General features: G+C 39.1%; 1 protein-coding gene across 3 annotated transcripts in view; it reads right to left on the minus strand.

Annotated features, from left to right (window-relative positions):
* The window catches only part of cntnap2a (contactin associated protein 2a), a 248,014-nt gene that overhangs the window by 86,121 nt on the left and 139,494 nt on the right, over window positions 1-22,399 (minus strand). For all 3 annotated transcript variants that reach the window (XM_086021181.1, XM_086021180.1, XM_086021182.1), the window contains 5 exons: window positions 19,279-19,428; window positions 9,689-9,851; window positions 6,129-6,235; window positions 4,015-4,134; window positions 1,435-1,550 (listed from right to left, as the gene is read on the minus strand). In XM_086021181.1, the coding sequence (XP_085877307.1) occupies window positions 1,435-1,550; window positions 4,015-4,134; window positions 6,129-6,235; window positions 9,689-9,851; window positions 19,279-19,428 (656 nt within the window). The remainder of the gene's footprint in view (window positions 1-1,434; window positions 1,551-4,014; window positions 4,135-6,128; window positions 6,236-9,688; window positions 9,852-19,278; window positions 19,429-22,399) is intronic.

The following is a 22,399-nucleotide window of genomic DNA, read 5'->3' on the forward strand; positions in this document are numbered from 1 at the left end:
AGGTAAACAATTTTTTTTTTTAGCGCTGTTCACCGCATTAGATTACCACTATTACGATTAAGTTTTAGCAACAAAATTGATGACAAACTAGTTTTGAAATCAAACGGCATACCACTGAAGCAACTACTGTCAAATTAATAAAAGAGCGGTTATCTTTCATTTTTGATTTGGAAACACCTGAAAAACACAAAACATTTTCAAGTCCAAATCAAGTTGGGTTTTTTTTCCAAATAACTTTTTCAATAATGAATCCTGCTAAATCATACTTGTCAGGTGATATGTAAAATATTCTCTAAAACAAAAAAAATAAAAAATAAAAACTAAAAAAGTTAAAACGTTACACTCGGGTATGTGAACTAAGTAGCAGGTCCCACCTCATGTACTGCAACTCCCCCCACGTTTGAGGGATCGGCTGACAGGCTTTCTAAGTTACAGCTGTCAGCACAATGATCAGCTGCCACTTCCTTTGTGGCTGGCTGTAAATTCGATATTTGCATGCGACACCAGCTCCAAAGTACTCCCTCACTTTCAACCAAGCCAGTGCTTGCATGCCTAAATTAGCCATCTTTGGAAAGGCACACTGGCCATGACTCAAAATATAATAGAAACACTGTGAGATTTATTGTGCTTTATGATGGCGGGTTGACAGCATTGCTGTGACCGTAGTTACAGTCCAATTCATATATTGCATGTGTCTAGAGGAATCACATGGAATTGGAAGAACGACTTTTTATTACTATCCATTAAGCTTGTCGAAAGAACTGTCAACCGTATGAAAATTAAACTACATCCAATTTGTACACAAACTAAAAAAAAATGTTCACTTGTCAGTCTTGCCATGATTCTGAAAAGTACCCAATTAGCACTGTGCAGAGGAAATTATACCAACCAGGAAATCTGAAGGCACAACTCTGCAGGCCCAACATATTACACATTCATCTATTTGCTATGTATGTGATATGTAAATTACCAGGCGCAAAACCAACCACCAAGTTTGTTGCCATTTGATGTGCCTTAATGTTTTTAATGATGTTTTGGTGTTTGTTTCTCATCCTATCAATATTGTGAACATTTTAAGATAATCATACCCACATATCTTATAGTGGTTGTAATGAAAGACAATGCCTCCATTTTTTCTTTCCACTTGTAGTGTGGCAAAGCAAAACAACCGTGGCTCCGTTTGATTGGTGAAATGGAGTCAAACGTCACTACTGTAAGGGTTACGTTGGATTGCCGTGGCGGAGTCCTGTGGGATTGCACAAGGCAGAAATGTTTCTGATGAACCGAAACAAATAGATTGCGTGAGAAATAATAGATGGAAAAAATTAAAATAGTGAGCAACAAAAAAAATACATGTACAGTATATTTTATTGGAATGACTGTAAGTTCTGAAGCAACCAATTGCTACTTAGTCGGGATATGTGTTTGTGGTACCTGGTCCATAGAGGCACTGTAATTGACTTGGAGGATGGTGCGTCTTTCTCTACTGGAACCAGTCACCGTTGTTTTGGGTGGAAGGTTGTTCATGACTACAGTCCACACTTTGTCCTCTGTACAAACATGCGCACGATTGTACAACATTATTATGGGTATTGTAAAGACATACAGTACACACTCAAATCCTTGTATAAAATAGAAGATAATGGTGAGCGACACAACAGGATCTAATACTGTCTGTTGTGTGTTTCTTCATATTTCAATTTTTCGTCCAATTCGAATGATACAGTATACACAAACTAAGTAATTCATTTGGGATTCATCATAAAACCTAAAAACTTGAAGACAATTTCAACTTCCTAGCAAACATTGCAATAAAAATCAAGAGAATTGCTCAAGTTGTTTTTGTCACTTGACAGTCAAGTTCATGGGGCTTTAAGCATGTTCCATAGGAAATAAAAAACGTGTATGCCGGGCAGACTAACTTGGCAGGCGCTGGACAGCGAGCCAGCAAGAAACCAGACAGACCGTCAGAAAAACAACACTATACGTACAGGTGTCAGGGATTTGTTTTCTTTTTTTGTAGGTTTACTGTTTGTCTTTATTTTGTTGTTATGCATGTAGTTGTGGATCGGCAAAGAGTATAGTAACAGTACATGCAGGAGATCATACAAAGGCATTATGTCAAAAAATCTCAACTATGAAGTGGAGAAACAGAACCAATGACGTTGTTTATTTTACTGAAAAGTCATGTAAATTCCCCACTCGTAGGTCGTGTGATTAAAACGCACGATATAAAATTTGCCACAAAAGAAAATGATTCTGCTCCCCTTGCCAATTATGGAGTCACTCCTACAGTACAGGAAGTGTCTGCTCTGTCATAAGACCTCAGGGGTCAAGGACAACATGATTTAATTGAAATACTTGGGATAGCATACAGTCACAGTATATGACAGTTTAGCTGTCACAAGAGTAAATTTCTTTCCAAACTACAGGAAGTTACAGCTTAGAGACTGCAGGGTTTAATAGACACTTCAGTCCTCAGGTAACATGAGGCTGTCACTCAAGCTGCCACTCAAGGTAGGCGTGTGCGTCGCTGTGTGTGTGGGGCTGGATTTAAGGTTTTAAAGGTGTGTGTTAGTGGAGGGGAAAGTGGAACTTAACATTCTGTGGTATGTGTGCGAGGGTGCAATTCAGTGTGACTAAGGGGTTAGCCAGCGGAGTGCAGTGACATTTTATGAAAAGTGTCCCCTTTGCTCTTGCACCTGTGTGCTGTGCAGTTCCAGGCAATGCAATCATTTCCCTCTGTATGTGTGTGTGCACATGCCTGAAAGCAGGCAGGTGAAACGCGTTGGTATTTGTGAATGTGAGATAAAAGTGTCACTCGGATTTTTAAGGGAGCCGACATTTCCTTTTATTGTTGTATGCGGTGTATGTTATTAATGATTTATATCATAGGAAACATGGTCAACTATCCGAAACATGGAGCAGATATTGGATATCACCAACCAGCGGCCTCTGCTCTAATACCATGCCTCAATTAGTAGCCAAGTGTGTTGTCCATTTGACCAAATAAATGCCTATCCTAAAATAGATGTCATCTTTTGCTCATGTTAAATGGGAGTCAGTACACAACTGCCATCATCAAAAGTATCTCTGATTCCAAATAAAGTTCAAATGATCGAGTTGGCACTTGACCCCGTTTCCTCTCTAGAGAATCCTGAAGATGTTGTGCTAACACCCCAGTTCCAGTTGAAGTGTACACGTGTGTGTGTGTATTTTCATGTGTGTGTGTGCATGTGTATTTGTGTATATATATACATATATACGTATATATGTGTATATACATATATATATACACATATACATATGTATATACATATATACATATACATATATACATATACATATATACATATATATACATATATATATATATACTGTATATATATTAGTGACGTTAAGTGATTGAAATTTTTTTAACTGATTAATCCCAAAATTTTCCAAAATGGATTGTAATCAATCACATTTTTCAACTACAATTTTCCGTGAAGCTTGTAACATATTTACTTGAGTAAAATCTTGGAATTAATGGGGATTTTTTTTAAAACTATATTTCGATTCAAAGACTGTTTTAATGGCTGTCTTTGACTGGAATACAATTAGTTCCCTGTAAAACACAACTGTTGAACGCGACGTCAAAGGCGTACAACTAATTGGTATTTGAATTGGGCTTTGCAAAGTGCACAAATTATTTGGGATTTCCAATGAGCCGTCAAGCAACTTTTTAAACTAAAACTATGTAAAAGTCTGTCTTTGTGCCAGTGACTCTCCAAGTTTGGATGCAAAGCGAGCAGAGGTCAGCTGCCACAGAAAGTACGGAATTAATTAATTTTATATATATATATATATATATATATATATATATACATACACACACTTACACATATGTATAGGCCAGCCAAATTTAATGCCAGGTAAAGGTTCTAAGAACAATGGGTGACCATGCCCGCCGCACCAAAAGAAGCAGCCACGTATGTGCATTTATACACACTGCACAGCCAGTCCTGTACAAACCTGTCATGTTACAGTTGACTTTGAAGGGGCCGAGAGGTCCACTGCCATCAGGGTCTATCCAGTAAGTGTCAGAGGACCGTCCCAAATGCTTATAGGCCTCACATGACGGCTCATAGATAGCTGGGAAAGACAGAGATGATAAAACAATTAGACCAATCCAAAGTGACACCTACAACTACTAAAAAAAATATAAGTAAATATTAGCAATAGCGACATAAAAATACGTGTGTTAGAAGTACCAATTCATGGTGTATGTGAAGGCTTAAAGATTTATGATGTTGCAGCAAATCAGACTCCCCATCCAGATGATAATTTGGAGTGTTTTCAAGCTTCTCTGCAGCGACTGTCAAGTGTTGGTTTGCCCTCCACATTCTAGCAATCTTTATGACACACATTGATGGTATGTTGTGATGATAACGAGCACACACATAGAGGATATGGATGAGTGGAAGAGTTATTACTGGAGATGTGGGAGGGTTTCTTGGAGTGAAACCTTCATGATGGAGGCAATGTTTTTCTTCCTCATTTTTTTATGATGGTTTAGGTTTCCGTCCTGTCTTTCCTTATTTGTTATCCTTGAATTCTCTCCTTATTGAACTGGATTAGTGTCTTACACAGTACTTTCTTGCCAAGAGGCAATCAAACTCTAGATCCAACAAACCTTGCAAGGTATACCTTTGCACTTCCTGTATAAAGGAAACTCAGGGGTCTTAAATCTTTAGGGTCTTTGATGCATTGTCATAACGCTTCCTCGGCCAAATAGGACGGACAGATGCATTTTTACAGCATGTTTATTGTAACGACAAACAGTCATTTGATTTGTGCGCATTTGGTCCGTTCTTTTGGTGGAGAATAAATACAGGTACATTTGGTTTTTGAGTAAATCTCGCACTCCTGGGTCGTCTCCCTACTTCCCTGCATTTAGGTTCTCACTGGACCATGTTAACCCTGGACCATGGTGGCGCGAGACCGTGGAGGATGTCGTGGGATTTTTTCCGAGCCGTAGGAAGGCTAATGGCGGACGCCGTCGATCGCCCGGAGCTCTGATAAGTAACGACGGCGATATATAGACGACGCGCACGGCCAGTGGAACCAGTCGAACGTGATATGATATGGTTTGTAGACAATGACGATATAGATGTCTTTGTAACAGAATAGAGGATGGTAATTACCACTCGATTTTTTTTTTTTTATTAAAATGGTGCTTCTCTTGCACTGACACATTATTTTTACATCATCGATTGAAACAGTAAATAATAATAGATTCCGCCTGTGTGAAAGCCACATGTCTAAGCTCTTTACTTCATTTAGAATTATGTTTCTGTCTGCTACAGGGGCTGATATATTAATCATTTTGTAAGTGTTGAATTTCTGGGAAATCTTCAGGTTTTCAAGGGTAACTCCAGGCGCTTTAGTCCTCAATGGGTTAAAAATACAGAATTTTACAGTGGTTTCTGATTTCAAAGTAGTTACCCATGATTTTTTGTGTCTATCTGATCATTTGAGGTGATTATACATTTAAATGGTAAGTTTGTTTTGTGATCAATATTCGATTAAAATAAAGCATGTTTCCATCACAACTGAAAGGCAAAATGGCATTATAAAATATCAGTGTTTGGTATCAGCAAGTACTCAAATATAAGTCGTACTTTTACTCCAAAAAATGGTATTGGTCCATTGGACATTTTCAAGACACACCAGAGGTTGTGTTCAATGATTATATAGACACCTTTGCGGCTTTGGTGGAAGAAATGGTTTGATTAAATAAAGGCCAAACCATGAAAAGCACACATGGATAAGAACGCATGTGTAGTTTGCAGTATTGTAGTTACGGGTATCATACTGAGGGCAGTATTGTATTTAGCTTATCTTACGTTGTTAAATGTGCGGGTCCATATAGTAGAACATGCTCCCAGTGTGATGCTTTGTGGTAGTACGGATTTTTTTTTTTTTTTTTTTTTTTTTTTTCTAATTGTCTATGTTTTGCTTTGAATGTTTTAAAGCACTTTGAGTTGCATTTTTATGTATGAAAAGTGCTATATAAATAAAATGTGATTGATTGATTGATTGATTGATTATGACAAGGATGAACACAAAACGACATGCATACTTACAAGTGTGACAGGTGGCGCCAGTGTATCCTGTTCCATCGCAAGTGCAGCTGAAACTATCCCATGTCTGTTTGCAGCGACCACCATGTTCGCAGTGATTAGGCATACATCTGCAGCAGAGGGGAAGAGCGGTCAGTTTTTCGGTGTCGTGTCATCAGTGTAAGAAAATGTGCAAATAAATACACTATTGAATTTTAAATATTTATATCAAAATATTTTTCCATATAGAGTAATCCCTTTCATGCCAAAACCAGGTAATAAAGTATAACATAATGTAATACAAAAATGTAATGTAAAAAAAAAAGAGCCCCAATAACCAAAAGAATTCATCATTGATAGCAGTTTTCATTGAAAACACACGTTTCCCTTTTCTTGCTGCATCAAATGAAAACCTTTGCAAAACCCTCATGATCCCTCTTAACACTCTTTGCTGCAGCTACAAAATATTTAGAAACATCACTTCCAACTATATGCAAAAGCAAAGCACATGATATAATTGTAAGATACGTGACATGAATATAGAATAAGGTCCCGTAGAGTGGATATGAAAGTTAGCACATGTAGACTTTCCTCGTACAAAAACAAAAAAAGAAATAAAACAAAAGAAATAAAAGCTCACAGCCCTATTCAGTTCACTTCACAGGTCTAGGTTCTGAATGGCCCATTCTAAAATGCAATAACAGTGTGATGAAGACATAAAAAAAAATAGAATGTACACTTTCATTTTTGTGCTGTAAAATTTAATGTCTTTATTTTCAGCTTTGTTTTCGACAGACAAGTGTCACAGTTTGTCACTGTTTGTCACAGATGATCCCCTCCCCTACACTCTGCCAGTCAGCCATATCCGTCTATTTAGGGCTCTCCTAATGACTCACTCATTGTGAGAATGTTCACGATGCAACCATGAAAGACTCTTCACCACTTATCTGTGGATTGATTTCTCTTTGCTGACCCTTTCTGCCTTGTCGTTCTCCCGGGAAACTCCTCCGTCTTCTAACCCCAAACACGAATCCCGCCTTAGCATGTTTGCGTGTCCCCGTGGCTGTTACATGTTTTGCTGTTTTTGACTTCTCTTGTCCTGTCAGTGGATTATGAAGCATTACATGAGCTGGCCCCAAAACCCCTCCCGACCTTCAACGACTCTTTATCGGGACTTTGAAGTTAGCTGTATTGTTGCTGGACTTATCACAGTTTTTATTAAAAGTTATAAATGAATTATAACTACTCCTGTGGACTGGTGTACTGCAATTGGTTTCTACACACGCCCCTGTCAACAAATATATTTGTATTGCTAGATTTAATTTTTTAAAACGACCCCCCCAGTATATTAGAAGGCTTGGATATTAAGACAGTGTAAATTTAAATTTTATTCTGGGTACAGGCTACTAATTAACTCAATCACTGACATTTGAAAAGACAAATAAATCCGTCAATGGCAGTGAATGAGTTAACACGAGTTTTGATGTTTGGTTACTCGAGAAGACAATCATATCCTCAAATATGATCGCCAAGCCGTTATACAACAATGGATTAGAATCCTCTTTTGCTATTAACTAAGGTGGGGTTCAAGTTTGTTTTCAAATTGAAATGGGTTTCTGGAAACGACCTGTATGCTTTTGTCTCGGTATAATATTTTACAATCTTCCATTTTACAGGGTGACGTTTTATACCTACTGTTTATAAAAAGAAAAACGGAGGGTATAAAAGTAGGATACAGGATATAAAGATAAGGAGCAGGATATAAACACAAAGCATATGGTATGAAAATTCAGTCCCAGTTCATTCAAGTATATGGACATAAGATATAACTGTAATAATGATAGCCTTGCTCCGATACCATTAAATACAGTACAGTACCATTGGTGGACATCATGAGGGTTAATTTAGGATAAGGGCCTTTCTTGTATGTGTGTGCGCTGTTTGGCTCATCCCACAATGGAGTAGCATTGATCAAACCTGGGTCGGACAGGCTTATTGAGCAGCCTTCAAAGACGTTCTGATTAGTTCTATAGTAGCACTCCACTCATTCATCTTCCACGGCGCAATAAGACCCACCACAAGTACTGCAGGACCACACAACATTTTGAAGCAATCGAAAGGGACAGCACAATGAACAAGCAAGGACAGGACATTTGTTGAGACATTTTATGACTGTCATTTTGCTTTGTTCTTTCTTCTGCAAAGTCGGTTTCAAAGTCAGTGTCCTGAAACTGGTCCATTCAATCAGCAAAAGCGTGGTTGCAGAATAATATAAGCTTCAAATGTTGATATTGACAAAAGGTTTTCAGTCAAGCCACCCTGCATCGTCTGCCCAAGCACCATGTTGTGATTTAAATGTAAGTAGCCAACCCCAGAAAACATGAGCTCTTCAAAGTGAGGACAAAATTGATGTGAATCAAGCAATGGCAGTAAACGTCCAACCATTTGGCATAGCTGCTGCTGACTACCTGTGCTGTGTTATCGACAAGAGTCACTTGAAAACAAATTACTGACGAGAAAATACTGCTCTGATCAGCACAAGGTTAACTCTTAATTTTTCGCTTCTGTCTTGTTCACCCCCGGCAGCGTGATTTTGGAAAGTTTCTTTGCGCGAGCCAAATGACGGGCAATTATTTGAGTGGGAGCAAAAGTCACAACCTCCGGAGGATAAACCAGGTTGAACTGTGACATCGTTTTGATCATGAATTCCATCCATCCATCCATTATCTACACCGCTTATCCTCACAAGGGTCGCGGGCGTGCTGGAGCCTATCCCAGCTGTCCGTGGGCAGTAGGCAGGGGACACCCTGAATTGGTTGCCAGCCAATCACAGGGCACACAGAGACAAACATCTGCACAATCACACCTAGGGGCAATTTAGAATGTCCAATCAACTTACCACGCATGTTTTTGGAATGTGGGAGTAAACCGGAGTACCCGGAGAAAACCCACGCAGGCACAGGGAGGACATGCAAACTCCACACAGGGAGGCCGGAGCCGGGATCGAACCCATGATCTCTAAACTGTGAGGCGGATGTGCTAACCAGTCGACCACCGTGCCGCCTAATCATGAATTCATTTTTGAAAAAAACAAAAAAACAAAAAAAAAACATATATGGCAACTGTGTTAAGGTCCATCTACTGAAACACAACCATTTAAATGTCAACAAGCTGTAGTTGAACAATGTTTTAAAACAATGTTATGCAGCAAAAAAGTAGACACAAGCTCCTTTTTTTTTTTATTGCATTGGGATTTTATGGATGAGCGCTTTTGTTCTGTTTGATATCAGATGCTGTGGGTTCACTTACACCTTCCTTGTGACATCTAAAGTACATTAATGAGAAATGCAAAGTTGTTGATGACCACGGTACATCCCACTAAGCATGCCCTAATTGTTTGTTGTTGTATATGTACAGTACAAGTTCAAGACGAAAAAGAAAAAAAAAGAAGGTACACAATTTTGGGACGTTTTTGTTGAGATCTCATGCACACTTTTGGCGCTCTTACACTAAAATTGAAATTGAACCCAAAAACTAAATGAGTGCACTATAACTATAAAAGAGTGATGTACAGTATGTCTTACCTATCTATAATGGCACACATGTCCAGGCTGACATTCTCAAAAGCTCCAACTGTGCCTTTCTCCACGGCATGCAAATCAGCCGGTTGGTCATCCACCACGATCGCTTGCATGCAGCCCTGGAAGAAGCGCTGAGTGGGCGGGAACAGCGTTTGGAGAAAATACCCTGCAAGCAAAGCAAATAAAACGAATTAAGACACCGGCAATTATAATCATGTAAGTTTGAAACAAATGGCTGCTTGGTAGTCATAATTGAAACATTGAAAAACACATTCTATGACACTTTGCAGCCAACAATGTGCAACATGTTAAAATGTCAATGAAATAATTTCAGGTCATTTGATTTTCTCATGGTGACAGCGTGAACTCAGGAGCCAATTATAACATTATTGGCCCTCAATGGAAAATGCTGATTTGAAAGTTGATCAAATTGGAGTTCAAACAGGATGGTTGAACTTGGTTGAACCACTGAAATTGCTTCTCTGCTTGTTTTAACATTTTACAGCCATGAACATTCATTATCTCCTCTTTTTTGTCCACACGGCCAATTAGCCTCAATGGTCATCCAAAGATCACATTGCCCTAAATGACAAATAGGTTTTAGTACATAAGGCACCTTTACGTGATACAAGAGTATTGGGTAATGCTGTGCTATCTATCACTGGGCCTTGACTTAAGTAGATAAATGGCCAGGACAAAACACTGCGATTGTCTTTCGTACGGATTAATCGGTCGGATGATTTTATCAGCCGATATTAGACATTTTCAAATATAATCAGAATCGGACGGAGTTTTGATGATTAAACGTAAAACAATAAATGCTGTTCAGTGTTAATCACTCAGAATGACGTCCTTGCAGCGTTTGTCCACTGGACGTTCCTGCTTTTATAGTGAAATTTTCTCTCAAGTGGAGATGCAGAACACTATATAGTATATATCTTTAAATCCACTGTGTATTACCAGCAGAAGAGCAATTAGGAGAATGTTTGCGTGGGGACACACATTTCTGGATGGGAAATTTTGTTTTGGGGAAATTTCTTGAAATTTCTTAAAATTTGAATGAGAAAAGATTGGCTCCCATTTCAGTTGAACACTCTCTCTGTAAATCAGACTTTTAAAATGTAATTCTGTCAAAGATGCTGTATGTTTTGACATCTGAGAAAGGAGTCCCTGGTTTTTATTTTGAAGTCATCGCTTCATAAAATAGAGAAAAAGAAAAGCCCTTTAAGGTCATCATGCATAAATAATGTTGAGCCAGTAACTTCTGTTATGTTGCTTGTATACTGAATTTATTTATGGCCTAAATCTAAAGAAACATTCATCAGTGAATGCGTTTTTGCACGCTTTTGTACTTTGTAATTCCTGTGGTAAAGTTAATCAAATACTACATGAAAAATATTGTAAAGCAGTCAAATGTTCTGCCTGCAACTCATATCTTTGTTGTTGTAAGTGTGAATAACCAAAAAAGAAGTCAGTTCATTGACTATATATATATTTTTTAACTAGTCATCCGATTAATCGGTTATCAGAATTTTTCTCTGCCAAATGTCTGAATCGACGTCTGCTTTAAAAAAAAAAAAAAAAAAAATCTGCATTGATCTGATCTGATCTGTCGAATGTTTTCTATTTAAGGCACAATTAAGTATAGCATGTGTGATCGTGTCATCATGCTGTGTTTGAAATAGAGGCGGAGAGCTCGCAATGCAACCATTGCCAGGTCAAACCTAAAGCACCCAAGATCAATCACATCTCCATCATCTTGATGTTATTAGCTGTCACACACTTACATGCCAATCATTGTCAAGGCCAAACCATCAAAAGGGCTTATTATAGGGGGTATATGCACTATGAATAAATATAACAGCAGATGATGTGGCAGTCAGAATCACCAGTAAGTAAAGTAGAAAATAAGTGTACTTTTTTTTTCAAGGAAAATTCTGATCTATGTAATGGTAAACATTTTAATACAGATACGTAATTTCACTACACTCATAACATTTTGGAGGGGTTCAAAGATGGCACATTTGAGTTGTCATTTAAAAAAACTCAGCTAAATTTTCACTTTAATTTGAATTTTGTTGTCGATTAATGTTCATTGTACATTCTGTAGACCAGTTGTGGGCTATTTTCAGCATTTTGACATTCATTGGAGGAGAATATCGGAACGTGATGATTCCGCCTTCGCGGCAGCATTTTCGCGACGGCACTGTTGTTGCTGAGGAGAATGATGGCGCTATTGAACGGTCGCCCCTAGAGTGCGATGCACAGCTGTTGGGCCCTTGTTTTTTTATGCCTGAACGTGCAACATTCTGACAACATCCGCAGTTTTTGTTGAAAGGAAAATATCAACACTCCTGAACCGTCTGCGATGGTCAGCGCTCAAAAGTGTCGGCTGTAAGAAAAGTACAGCTGCTTGTTTCATTTCAAACTTAGCTTATAGCCAACACGAGTGGCATCATGCACACTGTCATCATAACATATATGATCCCAGCACCCTCATACCTCACTCATCTAGTAACAGGTATAAAAAAAAAAAAAAAAGAATAAAATAAAATAAATTTGTTTTTGGAACAGTGCTTTGGTGCAGCTGTCTGTTGTGAAAGTACTGTATGAATAAACTCGAGTTGAGTTGAGATAATATGCAACTACACTAAGAGATGTGTGCCTTAACAAACACTAATAAAGCTAGACTAGCCACCCTTAAAGAATGCTTTATCATTGTGGTTTTAGTTGGCCGTGGTGTAGAACTGTAGTGCATTCAATTGGAAAGTGTCTCTTCTAATATTTCTTCATTACATGGAGCTAAGGTAACTGCATATTAGTAATACATCTCAATAGAATGCAGAGCAGATCCACACGACTGCAAACTACAACCACAGGAACATTGTATTAGTCTTCCAAGGGGATTCAACGTTTTTATTCGATTTGCACCCTTGTGCAAATGTACTTAACATTGATGCAACGATACAGTGTAAAAGCAGCGCAGGAGTAAAATGTCTTGTTGGTGGCGTGTGCGTGTTTATCCATTTCATCTTGATTTCCATATCCGTCCCCAAAACTTCAGACTTGTCATCTGTGTCGGCTGCTTCCTTGCGCAGCTGTGTAAGCGCATCGCCGAAGTCGTAGACAGACGGCGCGAAAAAGGATAGTGGCAGAGACTGAAAGGGTGAGATAAGTTTGAAAACAGAACACACGCTCTACAGCTGTCTGGCAGCACACTGTGTGTCCTATGGGTAGCATTCAAATGCAAAAAAGGAAATGCAGCTTGGATGACAGTTTGGCAGAATGAAGGGAAAAATGGGCCTCGTTCACTAATATACGCGCAGGAATGTTCGTACTCTGCGCACACGTTGAGAGCATAGACTCAAAGTCACCGTCTGATTCGCAACACGTGCGTACAGCCTATTTTGCGTATGTTGATGATTCCGAATTTATGCTAAATGCCAGCGCGACTTCTTAATTTGCATAACATTGATGCATCCCAAAAAAAGGGCATCCATTTGACGAATCTTGGCCAATGTCCGGAGGAAAAACAAACAAAAAAAAAAACACTTGCGAGAGACATTCCCAACTTTCTCAGTGTTTATCCTATTTTCAAAAGCTTCGTATCATTGGAATACTTGCTAAAACGCAAACCCTCGTAACATATAACAATGACGTCAATCAGTTGTCATTCATTCTAAACTTAAATTAGAGAAGGCACGCAAAAAAAAAATCGTTATGAGGCAATCAATAAACGCTGCACTAGTTGTTGAACTAGTAAGGAATAAATGTAAAACAGCATTTGTAGTTGATGAGATTCATGCCGGTCGGAGTTACGTCACAAGCACACCGGAAGGCACACTAAAAGCTTGTTTAAAACAAAAAACATCGATCGATTGACAATCAATTCACTGCGACGTGAGGAGTTAGAGCGGATAAAAAGCATGTGCGACCACTTCTATTTTACAAGTTTCGCTGCTTCGAAACATGGCAAACCTTGCTCGCCATCTTGTCTTCATTTGAAAACATGCATAGAACAATGTCACTTTTAATCATCACAACCATCACATTCTGCTTCTCAGAACCACTATGTCACCGTGACACCGTATGGAACTTTGTATGACATTCTTATTGAAAATGGTACATGCACCGCAGCTGTATACAGACCAAGATGAATGTCATATGGCGCCAAATACTTGTATGTACTCATGCACCCATGAATCACCCCTGTGGTTGGAATTACTTTAAAAAAAAAGAAGAAGAAGCAAGAACTAGATGTCCTACAAGCCTGGAGGATGTGGGTCATCTGCACTTATCCGCTGAAAACCTGCTGCCATTCTATCAGAACCTTCATGTGGTGCCCATACAGTGATGCTCTTAACAACAAACGTCGCAAGACCAGCATCAGCAGCAGCACCACATCGCCGGCTGTATAACACTTGTTATCACCTGCCAGCACATTTACAGGGGACATAAAAAAGATAAGGCAAAATATTCAAGCGAGGAAAGAAATAGTAAATGGAGGCTTGTAAAAGGAGTGATTCCATCAACTGGAGATGTTTTACATCGGCATACAGATCGGTAAGAAATAGGGGTAGTATTACAAATGGCAGGAAATGTACAGTATTAGACCACCACCTGATGTAAGGTTCACGCCCTGAATAAACAGCAGTGACAATTACCCCAAACTTTTTTTTTTTTTCCCTCTTTCTACAATGATTTTTTTCCCCCTCAGATTGGCAATAGTTTTAAACTGCGGTATTTGCGAAAAAAACAAACAAACATTTTACTGAGACAGAGCTGGAATATTTAGACAGGAGGAAGAACAAGGTAAATGACATTCATCTAAATACACAAATATAGCTTGAAAAACCTGAGCCAAATACAGGATTATCTTCTCTGAGAGAAATTTGCATAATGACAGCTGTAAGTTAGAGGATGTTCTTCGGATTCGGAGTCATCAAGAGGCCACCGCGCACATAAAAAATACAAACAAATACACACACGTTTTGTAACACCTTCACCTTGTATTTAGCTTAAGCATCATCTGAAATGGAATGTGATCATTTCATCAAATGACTTTCCTACCATCCTCTTACTGAGAAAGATGTTAAAAAACAACTTATTGAAGAAAAAAAATATATATTTTCAAAGAAGCAAAAGGGTAACAAAACTAATTAGAACCCTCCATGCTCTCTCACAGTTTTCAAAGATGGTGTTTTAACTGACAAATCCAATTTCCGTCTTTTTTTCCCTCCATATTGCAATGTGTATGTGCATATACGAAATTTAGTCCATCCGTCCATCTGTCTTGTCATGAGAGAAAAATTCACTTTGCAGATCTTTCGTGCCAGTTACTAATTTCTAGAGGTGGGCATTCCACCTGTGTGACGGACCGGTCCGTCTATCTGCCTATGACGGACGCCCATTTTGTAGGTGATAAACAATGGATGGGAAAAAAAACCAAACATATTGACTAAACAGTCTGAAGCCCATTTTTTTCAGTCTATGTAATCGTCTATTTTCGCAGACTTAATGCAGGTAAACACATGCAATGAGGCTTCTGAGGTCTTTAAAGGTACATAAAGGTTAGAAGGTGCTTAAAGGAAAGTCGGTGAGAGTTCCATGCCACAGTGAGGCTTTCGTTTCAAATATCGCCAGGGGGTGCGAGGGGATGTTCTAGTGGCGGTTTGTCGAAGTTGGTCGTGGGAAACCCTAACGGAAGTCTGTTTACAATGATAATCGGACTGGCTTATAGGCGATTTCTATTTGACAAAATGGCAGATAAACGGACAGCGGAAGGGTACCCCAGCTGTAGATGATAAACTGACCGCAATTTTTTTTGGTAAACTGCCCAGCTCTGCTAATTTCACTAAGAACAGTGACAGCAGCGAGAAGCTATGCCCTGGAAAATAGGCTTCGGGCACAGGAGAGTGTCTCTGAAAGTGCTCATTCTTTGGAGAAAGAGGGCTAGAAATGGGGAAGCACCGAAGACTGAAAGATCTGGAGAAAATGCCCCCCCAAAAATGGAAGCGGGGGGGGAATGGTATCTAGAGAAAATAAAAAACGGCAATTACAGCCATGTTTTTTTCAATTTTTTTCTTTTTTTTTTGAAGCTGACAGAAAACACATTTTTTCAATAGCCTTGATGCCGTCTGTTGAGAATTCTAATGAACGTGTTTACCATGAAATATTTTCATAACTCACGGTTAAGTGGAAGATTGCAATATTTGCTTCCAAAGATCTTATGATCTTATGAGATTTTTTTGGGTGTGAGAAAGTTGCATACTGTCTAGAGTCTACAGCATGTTAATTTTATTCTATTTTGGTTGCTTTTCTTTTTTCGGGTGCCAACAGGTAACAGTGAGAAGCCCTGATATGTTTCCATCATATTGATAAGAAGCGAAGGTGAAAACACCACTGCAGAGGATTTTCCGCCACCCATCCCCCAAAGACAGTACAAAGTGTTCGGTAGTTTAGGAGGAGGAAGCAATAGCAGCGAAGTTGACGTTCCACCATCGTTTCTCACTTTAGTACAAGTTGGCCATTTAGATGGTTTATTGTTTTCATTTCAAGAGAAAAATGAACATTTTGAAGCAAGGGGGAAATCTAAGGATAATGCTAAAAGTAAGCGATTGTTGTTCCACACTGTCCCGCACTGCGCTTGTGTCTTACAGCATCATGGAATACTGTCCTGCGGATGAAATGACCTGCACCCTTTTGTAAATAAAATGAAAGACAGAAAGAAAATGATCAATATGCTTGCCAACAAACATGTTTACTGCACTGCAAAAGCACAACTAACAATACGCATCAATTGCGTAAAGCCGACATAGCTGCTTGTTAATTTTACAAACACCTTTACTTTAGGTTTACAATAGAGTGGTTAACTTGTCTTTAGACTTCTTCTATGCCAGTTAGGAATGTTGAAATGGTCAGGTATTAAAGGTTAAATGATGGTGGACTGAACTTGACTTTACATTAGCTCCCATGAAGAAATATTGGTTTTGAAATTAGAACAACTCGAAAGTCAATCAAAAATCACAGAAATGATTTGTGTCCCACTTTGAAGGTTCCACAGTATATTGATCTGTTTTCACAGAGATCTTGCTTTCCTTTTATGGAGTTTCTGCTGCGGCTTTTCCCTTCAATTCCCCTATTGACCACTAAGGTAATACCATTAGTGACATCTGGACGGCACCAATTTGGGGCCGTAACTAAATGTATCATCGGTAATTTCACTATACGCTCCTGAGACATATAAGCATCAAGCTTCAATAAGGATATTCCAATTACAATTAACAAGATATGGCTGATGATGTACCATACAATGGAAAAGTGTCATTCGCCAGTATGATCACCTATCCAGTGTTACAGAGGAGCTGCAGATTCTCTGATTCAGTCGAATAAAATGCACAAGAGCGGGAATGGGCAGTGGAGGAGCCATAATACTCCATCTACTGATTTCACACCGTGACAAAAACTGTACTCCTGCTCAAAGAAGTCTTCACGGGGGAGCATCTAACCCAGTGGGGTACCTGGGCCAATCTACGACTGAAAAAGAATAACCAGGTTGCTTGGATTCCAAGCAGCTTCCCCACATAGATAAGTGAGTAGTGCAAGGGCCGACATGCCACAGCAGCTTCTGAGCCTGGGGAGATGCTATTCATGCTCCGAAACCAAAGAGACACTCTTGAACAAATGTTCTCTTTGCTGTACTTATGTATGTATTAATCATTTGTGTTCATAGAAACACATGTACTTATGCCTGAATTTTAACATTGGATGTCATGTCATATTGGGAGAAAAATAAAGAAAAAACGTCAAAATACTGCACACTCTCCTGATAGTGTACCTTCGAGAGCCAACAGGGGAAGCGTTTATCTACTGAATTTTAAAAGTGCTGTCTTACATACGATATGATGATTAATTTTGAGTATTTCGTGGTATAAGATCATAAAGCAATGCTGTCATTCTCAACATTTGAATTGTTTTAAAAGACTGATGTCTGTCTTATAAGCTCTTTGAAGACATGCAATACAATCATTTGACTGAATGAAAACAAACTCTTTGGCACAGATTAAAAAAAAAAAAATTGAATATTCAAAGTAAAACTTAATACCTCACTCAGGAAGTGAGTCAAACTTCAGGTGCGAGTATCTAGTTACAGGTTGACTGAAGCATGGAATGAGCAAAAGGTTGACAAGCAGCACATGCCATGGGAGAGTCACGGTGCCATTAAAGAGCGACCGGCCAGGCTGTAAGGCACAGATGGTGTGAAAGTCATTCAAAATTGCATTTGGTCATTTGGTTCAAAAAGTTCAACATGCCAAAAAAAGAAACTGTGGAAGTTCTAAACCCCTTTGACAATTTCATCACATAAATATCATTCAATGTAATTCAAAGCATGCATTACACCTTTAGGGTAATGATCTCTTTTTAAAGCTGATGCACATTAATTACAAAGCTGTACAACTACACACACGCGCGCGCACACACACACACACACGTCCATATTTCACTTCACACAGGTGACTATTTAGTTAAATGCCTGAATAAGAACATTTCCATTTGCCCCGGAGCACACATTCTTTCTCGCTCAAATCACATTAAGAATGTCAAGTAACACTACAATCCAGCCTTGGTGTTTGTGTGTTTTGTATGCCTGCCGATAAGACCGAGACAGCCAAGCTTCAAATGAATACTAAAATCGCTTCATTTGGTTTAATGTGTGTATTTATCATGACTATTAAACACTGAGCTAAGATTGCAAATAAAGATACATTCCAAACTATATATCTCATACCTGTAAAACTTCACTTCCAACTTAATCACAATATTTAGCATTCTAGTTCCACTGACAACCATCCATGTCTATTTTACAGACATTTCTGAAAGGGTGAGTGGTTGAACCCAAGACCTCCCAACTGTGAGGAAGACATGCTAACCCCCGCCCCAAAAAAAAAAAAAAAAAAATCCCAAAACATTTATTACACTACGGCCACCTTGTTTTTTGGCGTATGGCATGATTTGCCATTTATTTGTGGCATTTATTTATGCACGCCGTTGTCTTACAGGCAGACAGTCACGTCTGGAACAATTAACCTACAGGTGATGATAGTGTAGCATCCTATTACAGAATAAAAGTGGATGCTGTTTGTACGAGTGTGTGCGTGTGTGACTAATTGGTTCTAACCACTGATCTAGATTTGTATTTGTTGTTAGCTCTTGACTTATATCATTTAGTGACATAAACAATGACACAGGGAAGGTGTCGGTGCTAGTCTCTCTGGATATCGGTGCAGTATTTGATACAATTGATAATGATATGCTGTCGGAAACTTGAATGGGATTAAAAGGAACAGTCCTAAAATGGAGCGGGTCTTACTTGGAGGAAAGGAGTTACTCTGTGATCATTGCACATCAAACTAAAAGCACTGCTGTGAAAATAAATGTACCACATATTTTGTTTTATTTTGGTCAGAAACAGTGGGACGGATGTGGCCCGCAAGACGTACTTTGTCCAGGCCAGTTTTTGTGGAAAAAAATGTCAATGTAAAGTAACCACTTTCTCATGCTATGCGGCAATTAAAGAACATTGTTTTCCTTACCTCCCAGGTGATAAGTTCCTCCAGTGGTAATTGAGAGTGGTGACACGGAACGGACAGCAGAACCCTCGTCGCCATCTATCATCAACATGGCGAAATTCTCCTTGGCGACCAATCGCACAGCGTGCCATTGGCCATCATTAAGTCCTGCACCTGTGTGGCAATGACAAAAGAGGTAGTCAAAATGACACAAAAGATGTCTGAAGTGCAAGGAAACACAACAACGGCTCTTCTATTACATCATCCTTGAGCCTCAATCTTCAGACACGACAAATCGATTCACAGCTCTGGACATGTTTACCTCGCCCGCAAATATGCTAACAGCACTGCGAGTGGAGCATTGAGAGAATTTCCATTAATTTCAATGGTCATTTTAAGGTCAAGGATCACCTCAGGATATAAAATATTGCCCCGACAACCACAGACTATGCTAAACAGTTTTATATCAGGGTTGATCAAAGATGGGATACTCTCAGCAGGTGGACTGTAAAGCTTACAAATACTTGATTGTTAAACTGCCATCGCCTAATATAACTACATACAGCTGTGTCTGTTTTTTCCCTATTTCTTCCCTCATGCCGCCTTGGAGAGGTTGTTATACTAAGTTAAGGGCCAAACCACATTTAAATTCACAATGTCCATTACCGCTCCCTGATATGTTCTTTCTTTTTTTTTTTTTTAAACAGTTTGTCGTCCTCCCACGTTCAGTTGAGTGCAATTTCAACCTTGTGTCTCAAGTCCATTACCTCTTAAATAACCTCATTGCCTTCAGAGTCGCAGAGTGCACGTTCTCTATCGGCACTTGCAAGCTCTGAGAAATTGCATGACGAGTCTGCATACTGTATGTCACCGAAGACGTTTATTTGCGTGCATGCTACTCTCCCTCCTTTCCTTCCTGCCGTGTAGCTGCGCTCCATTAAATATGAGCGATGTTTTGGAAAGGGATATGACCAGCGATGCTGCAAGAGAAGCCGGCTCACTCTCATCACCTTCCCCTCGATACATCACCTTTTAGTGACACCAATCTCTACTCATCCTTCCAGGCCTGCCCGCCTCCCTCCCTCCCTCCCTGTCCCTGATTCTTGATCCTGTCTCTCTATCTTTATATCCTTCTCCGTTGTCCTCCTGCATTTCACTTCTCTTTACAACGCTCTGCTCTTGCGTCTGTCTTCTGAATTCGGCTGGTTCACCGCTTCACTGACTGCCATTTATTTGGAAAGCACAGACACCGACACCGTAACGGAGTTCAAGGTGTGGCCATGTGAAAACCTGAACTTTGTTGTGTGAGTCTGCAGTGTTTATGAACACAGAGGTTGTTGATTTCATCTTATTGGAGTGTGTCCATAAATTCAGTTCCAATTTGACCATGTGCATTATTGTGGTATGACCAAACAATCTCCGAGCAAAGATGACCAACTGGTGAGGGGGGTGGCTGCTGTGACCTTGCGTAATCATGCAACACAAACCACTCAACAGAGCATGACTTTAATTACATTTTTTTCCAATTTCATTTCTTCCCTTGTTTTGTTTTTAGTTCAATTATAGATGCATGCATGCATGTCAAAGCTTCTTTAAAAAAATGCCCCCCCCCCCACCCCCGCGTTTTGAATTAATGGCTTTCATTTAGTTGACAATGACACAAGAAAGTGGAACAAATATTGTGGGGTAATCTTTCAAGAGATATTTTCCAGATTAACATTTTTACACAAAAAAAAAAAACAAAGTACGAAATTTATAGTAAATTACAATGCACGAGCATGGCAGATTTGAACGATTCCTATTATGCTCTCAAAAACAGAAAAGTATGCAACTTCATTCAATGTTTGTGGCGATTCTCAGTCATATTGTTCGTGGTCTTCCTACAAACTGAATTATACAAAATTCTCCCAAGAAAAGCCCATTGCATGTTCAAAAATAATTGACTGAAAGCCTACGACATCCCGGTGGCTGAAGTATGGTGTCAAAGTTGAATGAGCATTGGGTGTCACCATAAAAAAGCGTGTGCATGCAATTTGAATTTGAATTTATTTTTTATGAAGTCGGCTAAGGCTTAGAACATTGATGAATATTATTTGATAAAACAACTGCATTATTAGGTAATCCTCCAAATACACTGTCAGTTTTCAACAAAATATGAGGCATTTTCGTTTGGTAGGAAAGTGAACTAAATTATTAATGCCGTTGCTGTCAAGGAATATCATTTTTTTTTCAATATTTCTGAACTTGAGAAGTCCTAGACTGACAAGTAATAATGGGAGAGGATTTTTCATTTGAATGACAAGTAAAAACGTCGCATCTGGACCTTGATGTGCCCCCTGAATATTTGTGTGATGGGATGACTATCAGGCTTCACTGCATCCCTCCACCTCTTGAATGTAATGGAAAATAGATACTGTGTCACCTCGTGTCCCCTCATCTGTTCTACATCACCTGCAATAGCGATGAATGATGAGCTTATCAGTGACGGCTGCGTGAGTTCACTGCAGCATGAACACGCACGCCAACACACGTACTGTACACCCGCACACTCACACACTGCATGTACTCATGAATACATTTCTCTGTATTACATTGTAAACATGAAAGCTTAAATCATTAACACTTGGCTGCCAGCTAGGTATAAAAAAAAATAAATAAGAAAAAACAGGTAGGAGGAGGAAGATTTTTTTCAACCATGAACAGTCTAGAGAGTGATAACAAGGTGATACGTTGTTTTTCAGGGATTTGGTTTAAAATGGTTGCACCCTTTAGTTCTCCAGTGAGCCACAGCCTTTCCCAGCTGACATTTAGCGTTAAGCGATTGGTTGCCATTTAATTACAAGGTATACAGTATATAGACCATACTCACATTCACACCAATGAAAAGTTCTCAACTATGTGAGGCAGTGCCAACTACTAAACCAATATGCTTGTAGTCTGCATCATTATAATAAAAGACCTCAACCTTATGAGTCACTGTAAACCTTAAAACTTCACCAAAGGAGGGGGAGTATTCAACTGAAAAGGTTCAATCCGATTGCAATGAGTCTCTCCATATACAGTGATAAACTTTTGCTCCGATTCCACCAAATGAATAGTGAATTGCCACTTTTTGCTTAAACATTCAGTATTCACGTGAGCAGAA

Source organism: Filicampus tigris, chromosome 21, assembly GCF_054856515.1.
Source record: "Filicampus tigris isolate MCC_2025a chromosome 21, RoL_Ftig_1.0, whole genome shotgun sequence".
In the NCBI taxonomy this organism is placed as follows: domain Eukaryota; kingdom Metazoa; phylum Chordata; class Actinopteri; order Syngnathiformes; family Syngnathidae; genus Filicampus; species Filicampus tigris.